Source organism: Danio rerio, chromosome 24 (assembly GCF_049306965.1).
Source record: "Danio rerio strain Tuebingen ecotype United States chromosome 24, GRCz12tu, whole genome shotgun sequence".
In the NCBI taxonomy this organism is placed as follows: Eukaryota; Metazoa; Chordata; class Actinopteri; order Cypriniformes; family Danionidae; genus Danio; species Danio rerio.
In genome coordinates this window covers 43,528,616-43,547,734 of record NC_133199.1, presented here as the reverse complement: position 1 = coordinate 43,547,734, position 19,119 = coordinate 43,528,616, and the positions used below count along the sequence as shown (strand labels likewise).

At 34.5% G+C, this 19,119-nt stretch overlaps 1 protein-coding gene across 13 annotated transcripts in view; it reads left to right on the top strand.

The window, feature by feature from the left end:
- Positions 1–19,119, top strand: part of slc12a7b (solute carrier family 12 member 7b) — a 107,250-nt gene that overhangs the window by 55,011 nt on the left and 33,120 nt on the right. For all 13 annotated transcript variants that reach the window (XR_012399583.1, XR_012399582.1, XM_005162914.6 and 10 more), the window contains exons 2-4: positions 4,018–4,112; positions 5,833–5,964; positions 11,416–11,562. Coding sequence is in view for 11 of the 13 variants with exons in the window: in XM_005162914.6 (XP_005162971.1) it covers positions 4,018–4,112; positions 5,833–5,964; positions 11,416–11,562 (374 nt within the window). In the remaining 2 variants the exon portion in view is untranslated. The remainder of the gene's footprint in view (positions 1–4,017; positions 4,113–5,832; positions 5,965–11,415; positions 11,563–19,119) is intronic.

The window sequence follows — 19,119 nt, the reverse complement described above, 5'->3', positions numbered from 1 at the left end:
TTGGCTCTTTTTACTGAATTTACAACACGATCAAAGTATCTCATTTGCATAATCCCCACCTCCCACAACATATGCACACTCTGAAATGGACATCCCAATTCAGAGACCGATAGACGAATCAAAACAGACTTGCTCAGCTGACCAATCACAACAGAGTTTGCTTATTGAAAGAGGGAGGGGCTTACAGACCTGAAGAATCACTGAATTGATTCAAGTGATTCATATTGAAATCTTTGCAAAATGATAATAATATTATATTGCATTGCTAATATGTATATTCTAAGACAATTGCAATGTTTTCTAACTTTGGATGCGTTTAAACCTTTAGTAGGATACTTATTTGTTCATTAAAACAACATGTTAATGATAATTATATATTATTAAATATGTGAAATTAAAATGCCATTCTATTTACAAACAATACCTGGCATGTTTTTGCTTTCATAACTTGAATTATAGCTCATTCTTACTGCTTCATCACACATCCAATGCTGTTGGACTTTGTGTTTGTTTTACAATGAGCTCACGCATCATTGTGGCTGCTTTGATTCTACATAATTAAAATAAATAACCATCTCTCTTACTGTTTTAGTCTGTGTGTTTTCTTCAGGTTGAGTGGTAAATTGTAGCTTAACTGTTAAAAACATGATGCTAAACACACCAAGTGTTCAATTCCCATGAAGCACGCTGTCAGAAGTGTGTGTGAGCTGTGATTTTAGCTTCACTTTGAGCTTTCAGATGCTGGATCATAGCCTTAATGCATGTTATAGCATAAATGTGAGCTAGTTTCAGGCTGGTTTGCAAATGCACTATTGTTTCTGGCTGTGTGAGAATAATTCACATTCACATTAGAACATCTTGTGGTTTCATTGCATAATCATGCAGAGATTTTGATGGATGTTCAAGTTAGTGAACGTCACATTTGTAGCTGCCGGCAGGTTTCCAAAACAATTTTTTCAGTTTAACATTAAACAAACCATTGGACTTTGCTGTTTAGAAAGTTAAACAGGCACATGTTTTATTTTAACCGAGCATCTTGTGTCAGTGCATTGGAAAAAAGTTATTTTTGTTGTTGTTTTAACAAGAAAATGTATCTTTTGCTTTGTTTGTTTATTAAACTATTAAATTATAAATCAAAATGCATTCTCAAATGAGAAATCAAATGCTCAAACCAGCAAGCAATGCAAACAGAAACCGATTGATTAATCAAATGCAATCGAGGACTGCTAATTTAAACGAGGAGTGCCAATTTATATAACGCACACACGAAAGCCTTACAAATATACTTTACACAATACTAATAAATTTCAGCAAATAAATGGATTTTTTAAAGATTTTCATGTAAGCAAAAACTTTCACCGTTTCATTTAGGGAAACTACTGAAATAAATAAGTTATATCTGAATTTTAAAAATAAGTAGATATAAAATGCTGTACTTCTCAACACTATTTAGCCACAGTGACTTCAAAAGCAAGTACCACGTTAATGTCTGCATCGATTCATCCTCGATATCAACAACACATACAGGTTCTTTCATGCCGTAGCGGTTTTGAGTTTTGGAACTCAGCTTTGGTTGTTGATGGTGACGTTACACGAGAACACAAGGATGCATTAAAGAGCACATATTGAAACAGCCTCTCATTAACGAGTATTGAGGATATTCTAATATCTGAGAGCGTGTTCTAATTCTGCTGTTGGTGCTAACTGTACCGCCTGCAATACTGCAATACATTCTGAAGCCAAATCCTTTAGAAGCAGCATTTTAAAAACTCCTTCATGGGCTAAATGATGTTGTTCAGCAGGCCGTAGTTTGCCCACCTCTTATATTTGTGTTTTACCAATGAAAATAGTGTCATACAAAGCAGAAACGGAAAACATTTCAGGATCTCAAAGCAACATTGAGGAGTTAAGTTTTTTTAATTAATAATTTGAGTCAGTGACTCAATAATTCACTCATAAAGAGAGTCACTTGCTTTGTTTGTAAACGATTGTAAACGATTCAGCTCTCTAAACCAAGTTTAAAGTTTAATCTTTCAACTATTTTTTTATTTCTTTTTTTATTTAATACGCTGCTTCCTGATATGCTTATTTGTCTTTTTTTGTTGTTGTTGTTGAAATGATAGATCTGAGGAAATGAATAAAGCAATCTCATTATTGTTGTGTATTTCACCAGTAAAAATAGTTCCAAAAAAGCAGAAACAGAACTTTTGTTTATCTCAGAGCAATGCTGAGGTGTTTCCTTATTCAATGAATCTAATTTTGAATGTCAGTGATTCAATGATTTGCTCATTAAGAGAGTCACTTCAGCTCTTTTGACTGAATGAATCTTTTTTGAATGAGTCAACTTTAAATTTTGTGAATGAAGCCAATTTCTAAATAAAAATAGTCAATCTTACACCAACACAATTTCCATTTCAGAAATAGCCTCTCTCTAAATCTGAGCTGAATGATAGGTCTGAGGGAATGAATAAAGCACTGTAATCTGAAAATAAATCCTATAGTGACGCAGATCAGTCCAGATGTGTATTTAAAATCACTACAATTTGACATCTATATATACGCAGAAGCGCTGGCGGATCAGTGGCGTCCACCTCCGACTAATTGCATGTTTAAGCTATACATTTGAGCTTATATAAGCGCTTTACTTCTTGATAATAGCCATTTGTGGATATCAGAGCAATACTGAGGTGTTTCTTTTTTGAATCAATCATTTGAGTCAGTGATTTGCTCATAAACGGAGTCACTTGCTTTGTTTGTAAACGAATCAGTTCTTTTGAATGATTTAAGTTTAAAGTTCACTCATTCACTGATTTTTTCCTGATCAATTTAACATGTTACCAACTCTGTTAACTGTTAATTTCTAAATAAAAATTTTTACATTTTTACACCTACACAATTTTAATTTTAGAAATGGTCTCTCTCTAAATAAAAGTTGAAAGAATAGGTCAAGCAAATTAATAAATCAATGTAATCTTTGTAGTGGTTTTTACTAGTAGTTCCAAACAAAACATAAATTGAACCTTTGTGGATCTCAGAGCAACACTGATGTGTTTCCTTTTTAAATGAATCATTTGAGTCAGGGATTCAGTGATTCACTTATAAAGAGAGTCACTTGCATTGTTTGCAAATGAACCAGCTCTTTCGACTGAATGAAGTTTAAAGTTGAATCTTTCAACAATTGTTATGTTTAATTTAACATGGTACTTCCTGATTTTACTTATTTGTCTTTTTTTAGGTCTGAGGATTAATAAATTAATTAATGAATCTAATCTGTTGTGTATTTTACCAGTAAAAATAGTACCAAATAAAGCAAAAAACGGAACATTTGTTCATGCTGTGTTTCCTTTTTGAATGAATCTATTTTTGAATGAATCATTTGAGTCAGTGATTCAATGATTCACTCAAAGAGATTCACTTTCTTTATTTGTAAATGAATCGGCTCTTTTGACTGAATCACGTTTAAAATTTGTGAAGGATGCCAATTTCTGAATGAACATTGTAAATCTACACAATTTCCATTTCAGAAATAGCCTCTCTCTAAATCTGAGCTGAATGATAGGTCTGAGGAAATAAATAAAGCACTGTAATCTGAACTTAAATCCTATAGTGACGCAGATCAGTCCAGATGTGTATTTAAAATCACTACAATTTGACATCTATATATACGCAGAAGCGCTGGCGGATCAGTGGCGTCCACCTCCGACTAATTGCATGTTTAAGCTATACATTTGAGCTTTTATAAGTGCTTTACTCTTGCTGACAGCTGCTCTGAATGTCAGTGTTTGTCCAGTGAACCGAAACACATCGATCGCCATCATGCTCTAATTATAGGAAAATCATTACATCTGACCTGCGCCAATGGATACGAGTCTGCTTCTGCCTGATTTACAAAAAAGATAACACACACACTATAACACACCATAATAACCTCTCGCTTCTGTAAGCAAACAGCATTTTAGTGCACATCATCTGTAATCATGTCGTTTCTCTCTGTTTCTGTGTCTTCATTTAATGCAGGCGATGGAAACCCTCGGGAAAGCAGCCCGTTCATCAATAACACTGATGATGATAAGGGGAATCTGTATGATGGGAAAAACATGGCACTTTTCGAGGTACTGTCTTTAATGTTATTTTCTCGCAAGAATTTTAAATATTTGTTTTGATATTAATTTAGGATATTTTTCATTAACAGTACAATAAAAATGATGTTTATAATTGGTGATTTTATTGAATTTGTTTTATTTTTCTTATTTACTCTTAACAGAAGAGTAAAAAAATCTAAAGTTTCTGTCACAACAACTGATAAAACTTGTTGAGCGTAACCTATTTTATTTATTTATTTATTTATTTATTTTTTTTATTACAACTTCAAATGATAAAAAATCAATATTTGGTGTAATACTAATAAATAATTATTTTTGTAATTATAGCAAATAAGACTTATAAAATATTCTTTTTTATGTATTTTTTATTTGTCTTTATTTTATTTCATTTTATTTTTGTTTTATTTATTTCATTTTTTTTTTCAACTTTAAATGATTAAAGAAATCAATATTTGGTGGAATAAATAGTTCTTATTTTCAATTAGAATAAATAAAAACATTTGTTATTCTGACCTATTCTTTATTTTATTTTTATTTAATTATATTGTATTATTTTGGTTTATTTAATTGTATTTTATTTATTTTAATTAAGTTGTATTTTTATTTATTTTTTATTATTTTTATATTTTTTATTTAAATTGTATTTTATTTATTTTATTTCATTTTGTTGTATTTTTAAATTAAATTTTATTTTATTTTATTTTACTTATTTTATTGTATTTTATTTATTTTTAATTAAATTGTATTTTATTTATTTTATTTTTTTATTTAACTTTAATTTATTTGTATTTTATTTATTTTTAATTCAATTGTATTCGATTTTCTTTTTTTTATATATTATTACATTTTTTCCCAGTAATGGGTTGCAGCTGGAATGGCATCCGCTGTGTAAACCATTTGCTGGATAAGTTGGCAGTTTATTCTAAAATTCTTATTTTATTTTATTTTATTTTATTTTATTTTATTTTATTTTATTTTATTTTATTTTATTTTATTTTATTTTATTACAACTTCAAATGATTAAAGAAATCAATATTTGGTCGAATAATAATAAATAAATCTTATTTTCAATTATAATAAATGAAAACATTTGTTATTCTGACTTCTTTAAAAATATATTTTTTTCTTCTTTTTGTTTATTTTATTTTTTACAAAATTTTAGTATTTTATTTAAATTAATTTAATTTAATTTTATTTTATTTTATTTTATTGCCACTTTTATCCAAAGTGGCTTTAAAGAATACCAGCATAATAATGCTCGGACAATTCTAGTAAATTATTTATCATATTTTATATTATTTATATTATTATTTTGAAATGAAAAATTATATTTCGCTTCAAAAAAAATTGTTTTGGCTATTTTTGCTGAATTTATTATAAAGCAAAAAAAAATTTCCAAATATAATCTTGATGTGTTTTGTGGGATTATTCACATCCATTCAAGTCTAAACAAACCTTAAGGTTTTTTTTTCAACACTATATTTGACATCTGGCTTTTCTCTACTCTGTTTTCCACATTCCCCTTTTCATGTTTCTGACCACAAATAAAGCAATTCAAGGGTCATGAATTTTATTTTTGTATAATTTTATGATTTCGGGACGGACAAAGCTGTCATTACGTCCTTTGACTTCGCCTGCTACATTTATTTTTACTGAGGTTTGAAAGAAGTTGTTTTGTGTTTGCCGGTTTGGAGCCTTTCATCAAATGCATGACCTTTAACTCTTTCAGGAGGAGATGGACAGCAATCCCATGGTGTCTTCACTGCTCAACAAACTGGCCAACTATACAAACCTCACACAGGGCGTCCGAGAACACGAGGAGGCCGATGAAGATGAAGGTGCCAAGAAGCAAACAGTCAAGGTAAAACACAGAGAAATACTTAAGAAAGACTCATGTGAAGCTTGCAGGAGGATGTCTGATCCTTCTGTCTGTGTTCTTCAATCGAAAACAAATCAGACACACATTCTCTGCATTCTTTCAGCCTTTGTTGAAAATATGACAGGAAATTAATGCAGGTCAGATCATATGGAATGTCTGTCGTGGGGGAAATGATCTGAAGTTCTTGTCGTTCCATTGTTCCACACACTACTGTTTTTATTTGTGTTTGATATACTGTTAAACATGCAGGGTTACACACAATACATTCATATTATCCCAACACAGTTACCTTAACAAACTGAAGTGGATCGAGCATAATATATTAAGTTGTCCCAAAAAAATCGTTGTGTTAAGCAGTTTAAACAAGCAGCGAAATTGTTATTTTATTGTGTGTATATTGAAGAGAAATGTATCAGCCCTGCTGTGTAATTTTAAGTCTTTTTTGAATATTTCCCAAGTGCTGTTTAACAGAGAGATTAATAGACACTGTTTTTTTATATATATTTTTTAATAATAGTTTTTGCAGACATAGAAAAACAAAGAACAGACAGACAAACCCATCAAGTAACATTAATCTGTGCAAAATGTGAAATAAAAGCACGAAACAGTGGACATTCTTACGGTATGGAAAATCTATATATGCAACGTCAAAGAAATCTTGGACACTTAACCCTCATCTTATGCTACGAATGTCAACTTAATGTAAATTATCGAACAGCTTGGTTTATTCATTCATTCATTTTCTTGTTGGCTTAGTCCCTTTATTAATCCGGGGTCACCACAGCTGAATGAACCGCCAACTTATGCAGCAAGTTTTTTCCCAGCGGATGCCCTTCCAGCCTCAACCCATCTCTGGGAAACATCCACACACACATTCACACACACTCATACACTACGGACAATTTAGCCTACCCAATTCACCTGTATGGCATGTCTTTGGACTGTGGGGGAAACCGGAACACCCGGAGGAAACCCACGCGAAGGCAGGGAGAACATGCAAACTCCACACAGAAACGCCAACTGAGCCAAGGCTCGAACCAGCGACCCAGCGACCTGCTTGCTGTGAGGCGACAGCACTACCTACTGCACCACTGCCTCACCCAGCTTGGTCTAAACTATAGTTATTCTGTGTTTCCTGATGTGTGTGTGATGGGGTGGGGGGATGGGAAATATATATGGGGTAATATCTGTTAAAAGTATTTTTCTATCTGATTGTAAAAAATTGTAAATTTTCATTTTCGGAAATAAAAAACTGAATTACAAAAATATAAAAGCACGAAACAAGGGAAAATGGCGACATTTATGACCCTTCAAAATGACACAGCAATGACTGGGGCAGCACGGTGGCACAATTACCTCACAGCAAATAGGTCGCTGGTTCGAGCTGGGTCAGTTGCTGTTTCTGTGTGGAGTTTGAATGTTCTGCCTGTGTGTCCCCCGCAGTCTAAACACATGCGCTATAGGGGAATTAGATGAACTTAATTGTGCATAGTGTATTAGTGTTAAGGGTGTCTCGATTTAGATTTTAAATCAAAATTGATCGAAATTTATGCTCAATTTCGATTATCGAATCAAAAAAAAAAAAATCGTCGATGCTGCCACGCCCCCATGTCACGTCAGCTTGGCTAGCCAAGCGCGAAAAAAAAAAAACGCTTGTTGAAGTGCTTGTTGAACTGCAGACGCAGGAGACCCGTCGACAGAGCTTAAACCCTCTCCTCTTTCAATAAAGTCGCCGGTGTGGAAGTATTTTGGATTTCCAGTGAGTTATGTTGACAAAACACAGTTTGCAAGCTCTGCTATGTACGTGTTAGGGTTGGGCCGATAGACGATGGGCGCATCACGATCCTCCGCCCCGTCCCGTAGCAAATCCGCTAGCGAAAAATACACACTCAGGCCCTGTTTACACTAATAGGTCTTAGTTTTTAAATGGCATTTTAGAACGACAACGATCCACATCCACACTGGCGTGTAGCGTTTCTGAGCAGCCTTCCTTCCTCACTACCGCTGAAAACGCACATCACGTAACCACACACACTCATTCACACACAGACACACACACAGACACAGACGCACACACAGTCATGCGCTCAAGACAGCGGGTCCAGGCAGTCAGCGGGTCAGTAGACTGCTTCAATCTTTCACTCACTTGTACTTTTACGGTTGTGCGTCTTTTTTACCGATGCCATTATAACGACACAGATCACTGCCTATTCACGAGTCCCGCAGAAAAAGTGATTGACAGGTGGTAATTATGTGTGTATCTTGCCTTTATTCATTTACTTTATGGTTTGTTTATGGGTAAAACAAAGACCATGCAGGTCAGGTAGTTTAAACGGTAGGCTACAAATAATTAATTTGTTATTTATTAATGAATTATTCATAATCGAAAATCGAATCGAACCGTGAATTTAGAATCGAAATTGGAATCAAATTGAGGATTTGGAGGATCGTGACACCCTTAATTAGTGTGTGTCTGAATAGGTTTGTGTCTGGAAGGACACACACTTAGTAAGACACATGCCGGAATAGTTATTGGTTCATTCAGCTGTGGACCCCTGATAAATAAGGAACTAAGCTGAAATAAAAAGTATGAATGCATGTTTTGGAATGTAGTGAAGTAAAAGTAAAGGCTTCCTAAAGTAAAAACACTCAGATAAAATACAGATGCTTAGAAATGTTCGGTTGCTGTCCGCCACTGCTTGAAACAAATATTAATACATTTTTACAGACCACAGCCTTATGCAAAGATTTGTCAACGTATGCACAAATGCAACAATATTTCTTTGTTTTCCATGTGAAGCCCAGAGGGCAGAGACTCTTTGAGTTCTGCTGGTTATTGCTGACTGTAAGTAAATTTTGAAGAACTGACCAGGCAATACCCACAAAACCACAGACCCCAGAAAGTCTCCTCGTCACTGGGCAGAGCAGATAAACAGGGATGCTCTCATTAGTGTGAGACCACTGCTTCAGATGATCAGACAGAGGAAATATCCTGCATGAGGAAACAACCCATGTTACCAGATTCAACTCTCAGTTTCTAAACTTTATTCTTCAAGTATATTTGACAAGTCAAGTCCAGCGGGAAGCATCTTCTCACTTGGGTATGTGCTTATTCATATGAGTCTGATGGGGTTTTTTGAAGGCTGGTTATGATTTCTGTAGAAGTGATTGATTTTTAGATTTTTTATGAAGATTGAAGCAGCTCATTTGCTTGATTTGGGAGGAAACACTCAGCCTCAGTGTTGGATCATTTACGCTTTGGGTGGATGATGTGGATTATGTGTGTTTTAAGGCTAAAAGCTTCCGCTGACACATTAAATGTCCATTTAGATGCACTTATAGATGAGGTCTAAATCTGCTCTGCGTTTCATAGTTGATATTGTTTTAGTAGAATTTAGCAGAGTTAAATACATTCAGAATGCGAACAATGCACATGTCTGTTTTGTTTTAGACAGCTTGGTGGATAGGTAGAGTTGAGTGTCGTCAGCATAGCAGTGAAAGTGTATATTGTATTTTCTGAAAATGTCACCAAGAGGCAATAGATATATGATAAACAGGAGTGGACCCAGTACGGAACCTTGTGGGACACCAGTCGTGACAATCTGAGATCTTCAAATCTTTATTTTGGACAAACTGATTACGATATGTCTTAAACCAGTGTTTCTCAACTGGTGGGTCGTGGGAACATTTTCAGTGGGTCACGAGTGTGTGGGAAAAAAACAACATACGTTAAATTGTTTACTTATTTTGCTTATACCGTACTTTTATTTTGAATTGTGTGCACGACAACCCTATCGTTTGACATGTGAAATTTCATTTAATTATTGCAACAAATATGTCGAAGCGCAAGTACGACTCTGAATATGTAAAGTATGGATATATATATAAATATATTGACCACAAAAAAAGACTTAAAGCCTCAGTGTGTCATATGTAGTGAGGTGCTCTCATAAGAGAGCATGAAATCTTCTAAATCAAACCAACATTTAGAAACCAGACATATGTTTTATTAACAGTTTATTATTAACAGTATTTGTCGTTTTTACTTTGTAATATGTCTATAATTTGATCCATTTTGTTAAATGACAGCAATAAAATATTGTTTATTTGTAAGTCTTGGTGAACTTGATGTATCTGTTAACAAACAAATACAAATTAAGTATAATTCTTAAAATTGTATTAGTTCCTAAAAAATTGTGTCTCGGCTTGATGACTATGTAAAAATGTGGGTCCCATTGCCAAACCAGTTGACAACCCCTGATTTAAACCATTAAAGAGGGGTGCCAGAGATCCCTAGTGAGGGATTCAAAAGAACCTTGTGCGAAACCGCATCAAAGACTGCACTCAAGTCCAGAAGAATAAGAATTGATAGTAAACCAGAGTCTGCTGCCAGTAGTAATGCTACTCATTATGTAATGCCACATGCAGATAGTACAGTATAAAAACATTTGACACTCATGTAATGTCCCCACAATTCACTTAATGCTCAATCAACACACACTCAATCACTTAATTAACTCATTAGCTTCAGCAAGTCTTTTCGAAGGAGTTAGCTTCCAGTACATTTTGAGTTAACTACACTCATTTCAATTGATAAATTTGACTGCTGGGTTTTTACAGTGTGTGGTCAGAGATAAATTTGGTAAGTCCTTAATTTTAGAGCCCTGAAAAACCAAGTAAAACAATAACTGATTGCAACGCGACATTATGAAACCACAACCCTTTTGCTCATGCTCACTGAACACATAAAAAGTGAAATGAATGAGGCATGTGGACATAACACAACATCTAAATCAAGTCATTTTAGCATGTCAAAGTCAAATTTATGCATATACAACAAAACTGTGGCTAGTAAAAATGCAAAGTGGCTAGTAATGTTGGAAATCTACTAGCCACAGTGGCTGATGATCAAAAAAGTTAATGTCAAGCCCTGAACACAAGCAACACAAAAACATTTTAGTTATGACTCTCTCATATCTTTTTTTAAGTGTAGAGCAGTGTTTCTCAACCATGTTCCTGGAGGATCACCAGTTCTGCACATTTTCCAGGTCTCCTTACACAAACACACCGGATTCAGATCATCGGCACATTAGCAGAGACTGAAAGACCTGTAATGGGGATGACAGACAAAGGAGACATCCAAAACATGCAGTGTTGGTGGTCCCCCAGGAATGTGGTTGAGAAACACTGCTCTAGACAACACGATACCAGAGTTAAAGCAATATTTAGTTGAGTAATTAGACTAAATAACGATAAAATCTCAGAAATACTTTCTTTAAGAGATAGAGGATAAATGTTTGTGGCATTAAAGTGTGAAGCTTTGCCTGGGGTTTATTGAAAATGAAATGTCTCGATGCCCAATTAGCCTAAATATTTCATGCACATTTTGTTGAAGACACACTGAATGTGTTGTTGTGCTGTCTTTCTGTCCAGAGTCCGCAGATGGGGACGTTTATCGGGGTTTACCTGCCGTGTCTGCAGAACATCCTGGGAGTGATTCTGTTCCTGCGGATGACCTGGATTGTGGGAACGGCAGGAATTCTGGAGGCCTTTATCATCGTGTCCATGTGCTGCTCGTGTGTAAGTCGAACCTGTGTGTGTGAATGTTTTTGAGACCTTTTAGGACACACGCTTGTATAATGACATGGGTATGAGACTGGGATTGTAAGGAGATGTTGTCTTATGAGGACATTGTGATTGTCTGTGTGTGAGTGGGTGTGTGAGTGAGTGTGTTTACAGTAGATTGTGTGTGTGTGTGCATGTTTCTGTGAAATATTAGGACACACGCTTGTATAATGACATGGGTATGAGACTGGTATTATAACGAGATGGTCTTATGAGGACATTGTTAGGGGAGTGTTTGTGAGTGAGTGAGTGTCCATGAGTGTGTGGTTGTGTGTGTATGTCAGCGTCTGTGAATGTATGAGTGTATGTGTGCCTTTGAGTCTGTGTGTGTGTGTGCATGAGTGTCCATGAGAGTTTGTGAGTGAGTGAGTTAGTGTGTGTGCGTGTGCATGTGTGTGTGTTTAAGTGGGTTTGAGTTTGTGGGTGTGTTTATCTGTGAATGTGTGTGTGGGTGTGCATGTGTGTACATGTAGCTGCCGGTGCTTGCTTGTGTGTGTGTGTGTGTGTGTGTGTGTGTGGGTGTGTGGGTGGGTGGGTGGGTGAGTGAGTTGGGCGTATTTAGAGTGTGTGTGTGTGTGTCTGTGTGAGTGTGAGCGTGCCCCAAACTGTCTGTCAATTTAAGTATCTGTGTGTGTGTGTGTGTGTGTGTGTGTGTGTGTGTGTGTGTGTGTGTGCCCCAAACTGTCAGTCAATTTAAGTGTGTGTGTGTGCGAGTGTGTGCCCCAAACTGTCTGTCAATTTAAGTATTTATTTATATATGTGTGTGTGTGTGTGTGTGTCCCAAACTGTGTGACCCTGTCGGTGTGTGAGTGTGCATGTATGTGTGTCTGTAAATTCTGAGTGTGTGTTTCTGTTTCTCTTTGCGTGTCTGTATGAGTGAATCCCAAACTGTGACCCTGCCGGTGCGTGAGTGTGTTACAGTGCATGTGTGCGTCTGTGAATTTGAGTGTGTGTGTCTGTGAGTTTGAGTGTGTGTCTGAATATGTGTGTGTTTTTGTAAATGTGTGTGTCTGTGTAAGTGTGCATGCGTGTCTTTGAATATGTGTTTGAGTGTGTATGAGCTCAAACTGTGTGACCCTGCGTGAGAGTGTGTGTATGTGTGTGTGTGTGTGTGTGTGTGTGTGTGTGTGTGTGTGTGTGTGTGTGTGTGAGTTCAGTCCACTGATCCTACAGGCTAACTTTAGCTCTTCCTCTTCAGTCTGAACCACACGTGTGTGTGTGTTTGTGCGTGTGTGTGTAATCTCCTGTGCTCAGAAGTCTTTAACGCCGCCGCTTATTTATAAAGCACATCAGACAATGGGATCAAGCGTCTAATTCACCTCCACCTTTACTTACTAGTGTGATTATATGTTTCCGGTGATTGTGTCACGGTCGGGATTGAAGAGTTTCGCTCCTTCGTTGGAAAGCTCCAACAGGAACAGATCCCACCGCTGCTCTTTATATAGTGTGTATTAGAGATAGATGACGTGTGTAAGTCTGGCTGAAGCTCATTTACTGCACTTCCTCACTTAGCAAAGTCAAATCAATATCAAACTCTGCGCACAACCTACTTTATACGGCCCAGTTTGTTTAATCTGTTTGTTAAACTTTTACAGGAACAGCAGGATAGTTTTACAGGAAAACAGAAAGAAATATTCCCTTCTCCCATGAAGTAAATTACATGAATCTTATATGAAATAAATATATAAATACAACACAAAAACACACATCATTAAATAGGAAAAAGCATAATTATGTCAAATATACAGTTGAAGTCAGAATTTTTAGCCCCCCTGTTTATTTTTTCCCCAATTTCTGTTTAACAGAGAGCAGATTTTTTTCAACACATTTTTAATCATAATAGTTTTAATAACGCATCTCTAATAACTGATTTATTTTTATCTTTGTCATGATGACAGTAAATAATATTTGACAAGATACTCTTCAGGACTCTTCTATACAGCTTAAAGTGGCATTTAAAGGCTTCACTAGGTTAATTAGGTTAACTAGGCAGGTTAGGGTAATTAGGCAAGTTATTGTTTAATGATGGTTTCTTCTGTAGACTATCGAAAAGTATATAGTTTAAAGGGGCTAATAATATTGACCTTAAAATGGTGTTTAAAAAATTTAAAACTGCTTTCATTCTAGCCTAAATAAAACAAATAAGACTTTCTCCAGAAGAAAAAATATTATCAGACATACTGTGAACATTTCCTTGCTCTGTTAAACATAATTTGGCAAATATTTTAAAAAGAATAAAAAAAGAAATTCAAAGGGGGGCAAATATTTCTGACTTTAACTGTACATAAAATATACATACACATAAAGCATATTTATTTTCATGTAATTAAAAAAATATGTTGTATTAATTTATCCTACAGTATATCTAACCTATTAAATGGTATTTTATTTATTTATTTAAACTATATTAAATTGAAAACAACCTATAATTTACCATTTGTTTTGGCTTTAAAAGTTCATTGATAACTAGCCTAATCGAAGAACATTCAACTGAGCTCTGTGTAAAGTTTTGTGTCTAAAATGAAACTATTTCTCTTATCAGAAAGCAATAAACACAGTTATCCCAGGCACATTAACTGTATTAGATTTTAGCAAATTTGAGCAAAACATGGAGAAACAGCCACCCGCAGCCTTCAGAATAGGGTATATGCAAAACTAGTGTCCCAAACTTCCGGTGAATGGGTAATGTGACTTTTTTTCTATTTTATTTGGTTACTTTTAGAGCATCGATGTTGTAATGTGATTAAAATATGATCAGTTAGATATCGTAAAACGAGACAAAAAGCCGCTTACTCGCACGCGCCCGTCAGGATTAGCAGGCTGGCGCAGAGCCTCCATTAAAAATACTGGTGTAATATAAATGTTCATATTATAAACACATGGCGGGGGGAAATGTAATTCAATGCAGTGCTTCTTGTACAATCTGAGACCCTTTATATCGCATATCACTCAAATTAAAAAAAAAAACAGACCTTTAATGCGCTAATTTTGCAATGGCATACAGTTCACCAGTAACACCTAACCCAGGTTACTGACAAATTAAAAGTCCTTCCACATAATTTGCCATATTTCCATTGGCCACTACTGCGAATGAAGCTCGGCTGCCCCCTACTGGGGATGTATTTCCTGAGTCAGAGAATTTCGTGCTGCGGCTTACCGCGGTTGACCATGGCCTTCTGTTCGCTGTGATGTGCATTTATAAAGGCCCCATCAGTATGTCAAACTATTTACATTTAGAATTAACCCATATACTGCACATGTACATAAACAAACAACAATGATAAACATATAATCAACATATTCTTATACAATATATTTATTTTACTCTGCAAAAAAAAGCTTAAAGGTGCAGTTGGTGATTGCCTTCAGAAACCTGTTTCAAGAGTTCACACTTAGCTGATACTGCTCACGTGAGTAAGCGGCTTTTTGTCTCGTTTTACGATATATGCTGTACTGAGAGAGAGCCCTGACCTCGTAAGATCCTCGAGCCCGGGGCTCTCTCCTGTTTGCAGGGTGAGAGGGGAGTTTGAGCTCAGGTAGATCTCGAGAACCCTTCCCACCTGCTGCTTAAGGATTGCTACTAGTTGAATTGACTATGGTGCTGATTTGGTTTAGGCAATTTACTTATGTCTCAAGTTTTGGGCTGTGGGAGGAAACCGGAGGACCCGGGGATAACCCACGCGAGCACAGGGAGAACATGAACTCCACACAGGAATGCCAACTGGCTGGGTAGAGACCCGAAGCGGAGGCGTTCTTGCTGTGAGGCAACAGTGCTAGCCGCTGTGCTGCCCTATAGAGGAAAAAGAGGAGGAGAGGGGGTGGAAGGGGGGATTCTTCAAGACAAAGATGACTATGGTAAAATTCTTTGGTTATTTATACTAAGTTAGGAATCGTCTGATTGGAGGATTGTACATTAGCTTGACTCGGGGCCAGCCATGTCAATCATGGCATGTGATCCTCTCGAAATCAGTTTATAAACAAACTTCACTTTGTTGTGCTGGTTGAAAGTCTCTTCTCAGTCCAATAGTAATGATTAAAGTAAATGATCCAAATGTAGACTTGTACGTCTGCCCACCCCTATTCACATAGATCCGCCGTTTTTGCACAAGAGACTGTCACAGCAGTAAAAGCAAAGCAAATGCTGAATCAAAACTTTTAAAAATCCTGACTCAATACTGGAGTGAGTTTTGCACACTTGAGGAAGGACAACACCATGGCTGAAGGATTTCTTTTAGACAGGTCATGTTCTGTTTTAAACTATTTTAGTCCCATAAAGCTAATGCCGAGTGTGTTGATTGTGTAATGTTGATTAATATTTAGTTTAACAACAAAACATCAGTAAATCGCGCTATTCCACCTATGCTTACTGAGCTGAAGTTGCTTGTATATTCACATTGGGTCATTTTTGAACAATGACAGCCTGTGACGCGCTCCCTATATTGTTTAGAGCAGTGGTTCTCAAACCTTTTTCACCAAGTTCCACCTCACAAAAAAGTTGTCTATCCAAGTGCCACCATAATGTATTGAAATACAGTAGCATAGTGGGCCTAATTAAGCAGCTGCAGCTCTGCACAGTTCAAAAACATGGCAGATTAGTTTTTATTATTATTAATATTTATTATTGTCAGTCACTTTAAACATTATATATAGTTTAAACATTAACACTGCACTGTGCTTACAGGTAAAATATAAATAAAACTTCAATGTTTAAATTAAAATGTGCTTTTAAAAGTTAATAACAATGTCACTCTTGGTAAAAAGAAAACTGCTATCCGTAAATGTAAAGTATTATCATAAAGTAGCCTAGTTTGAGCAACACATCATTTTATTTAACTTTTAAAAAATGTGTTATTTTTATTATTCATTCATTTTGCATGGCTTAGTCTTTTATTTATCTGAGGTCGCATCCACACACTCACATTTACACCCACACATACACTACGGCCAATTCATTTCATGAACTCCTCCATAGCGCATGTGTTTGGACTGTGGGGGAAACCGGAGCACCCGGAGGAAACCCATGCCACATGGAAACTCCACACAGAAACGCACGCTGACCCAGCCGGGACTCGAACCAGTGACCATTTTTAACTGTGAGGAGACAGTGCTACCCGCTGAGCCGCCTTGCCACCCTTATTTTATTATTTAAATAATATTTATATTTACAGACATATCTTCCAAATTCCTCCAAAATAAAAACATTTGGATTTTCTTCTTTTGGTTACGGAAAATACCAAAGAGAAGTTGTTTTTAGAGATGTTTTTGTTTTTCTTAGACAACACAAACTCTTTAGAGGCATAAAGAAATCAATATTTTGTTGAATAAAACAGATTTTCAGTAAAAACAAATGAAATTAAATTATTTTATTTTACTTTAAATTACTTTTAGTTTAGCTTTATTTTTTATTTGTATCTTGGATGAGTAAACACAATCAATATTTGGTGCAATAAGTGAGCAAGTTTTCTTTTTAAAAACTTTATATTATTTTATTTTATTTTTCTGTTCTATTTTTATTTATTTGTTTATGTATGTATGTAGTTATTTATTTGTTTCATCCTACTTTAGATTAGTAAATAAATCCATATTTTGTGAAGTAGTCCTTATTTTTCAATCACAGCAAATTAAAACATTTATTATTTTTACCTTTTTTGTTTTATTTTATTTGTATTCCTTTTTATTATTTTATTCCATATTTATATTGATATTATTAATTTAATTAATTATTTGTTCTATTTATTTTAGCTTACGACAGATGAGTAAATAAATCAATATTTGGTGGTGTAATCCTTATTTTTCAATCACAGCAAATTAAAACATTTATTATTTTTATCCATTTTGTTTTATTTTAATTTATTTGTATAACTTTTTATTATTTAATTTCATATTTATATTGATATAAGTAATTAAATTAATTATTTACTTTATTTATTTATTTTAGCTTACAACTATTTTTCAATCACAGCATATTAAAAGATTTATTATTTTGACCTATTTTATTTTTTCTTACTTTTTTCATTCATATTCATAATTCATTCATTCATTTATTCCTTTATTTTACCTTATTTCACAACAGTAAATAAATCAATATTTGGTGGAAGAATCCTGATTTCCAATTAAAACAAATTTTATTTTTCTGACCTGTTTCAAAATGCTCTAATTTTGTTCAAAATAAATTATTTATCAGATCTTTATAGAACAAAACAAATACAAACATTTAATTCAATCCCAGACCTAAAAAATGCAGTAAATACAGAGAAAATGAGAATATGTTAATAATTAAATGAACAAATAATAAATAAATAAATAAAAATAACATTAAAAAGTATCAATAATGACTCTATTTTCATTAGCATATTCAATAGCACACACATTTACATCTAAATTGCTTGTATAAAGTGAGCTAACTAATGCTGGAATTAAAGAGGAACGGAAGCGCATTACTACACTGCTGGATCTATTACAGTTTATATATAAACCAGTAAATCTCATTATGAATCGTGTATGTTGAATAAATATATCTGACTGTAATTTTTGAAGCCTATTGTTGATACACTGCAGTAATAAAGTGTTCAGCATCTCAGTATTTGTCCAGTAAAGATCACTGAGAGCTTTATTCCTCCTGTAAGCCTGCCCGAGGAACATGGAGGATAATTGGCTTTAGTCCAGGATCTCCTGGAGAGATTTATGTGGACGTTCAGCTCAAGGACGCTCCAGAGGATTGCATAACGGCCAGATGCAGATGACCTTTCACAGGACGACACCTTCCTGGAAACACAGACGAGAAGACCTTTGTTAATTATTAATTACACACCGCTGTCTCTAGTGTACTGCATATGATGCTTCATTGAGCTTGTTACCGTCTTCATTTATCTGTCCTGGATGAGTAGAGTTGGATTTAGTTTCCACTTGGGCATTTTAAACAGCCAGTTTATTAGATCTGATGTGAAATATTATTTTAAATAATGCTTAGTATTATTTATTTATTTAAATTTTTTGTGAAATATTGCTGACAACGTATTTATGTTATAGACATTTATTTTTATTAATTTATTTAATTTAATTTTTTTTGTCATTAATTTATGTGGTCATTTATTTATTTATTTTTACCTGTTGTTTATTTTCTTTTATGTGAAAACCTTCATTGTTAGAGTAGTTGACATATTTAGTAGATCCTGTCAAAACTAATGTATTGTGTATTATTTATGGAAATTTCAGAAATATATAACAGAAGTCTGTTTTGGTTATATATATTTTTAAATAAACCTTTTTGTGCTGAAAGAGTGAATAAGGACTAGGAACCAAACCGAAGAGATGAACAAGTTGTTAAAATGTTATTTTGTTTTATTTAATTTAATTTATTTTATTTTAATTTTGAAAATGTTCATTTTGTATTTAACTGTATATACAATTTATATAAATAAATGTGAAATAATAGTAACTATATAAATATAAACAAAGAAAAATAAACGAAAGTCATTTTTTTTATATATATATAATATTGTGTGCGCATGC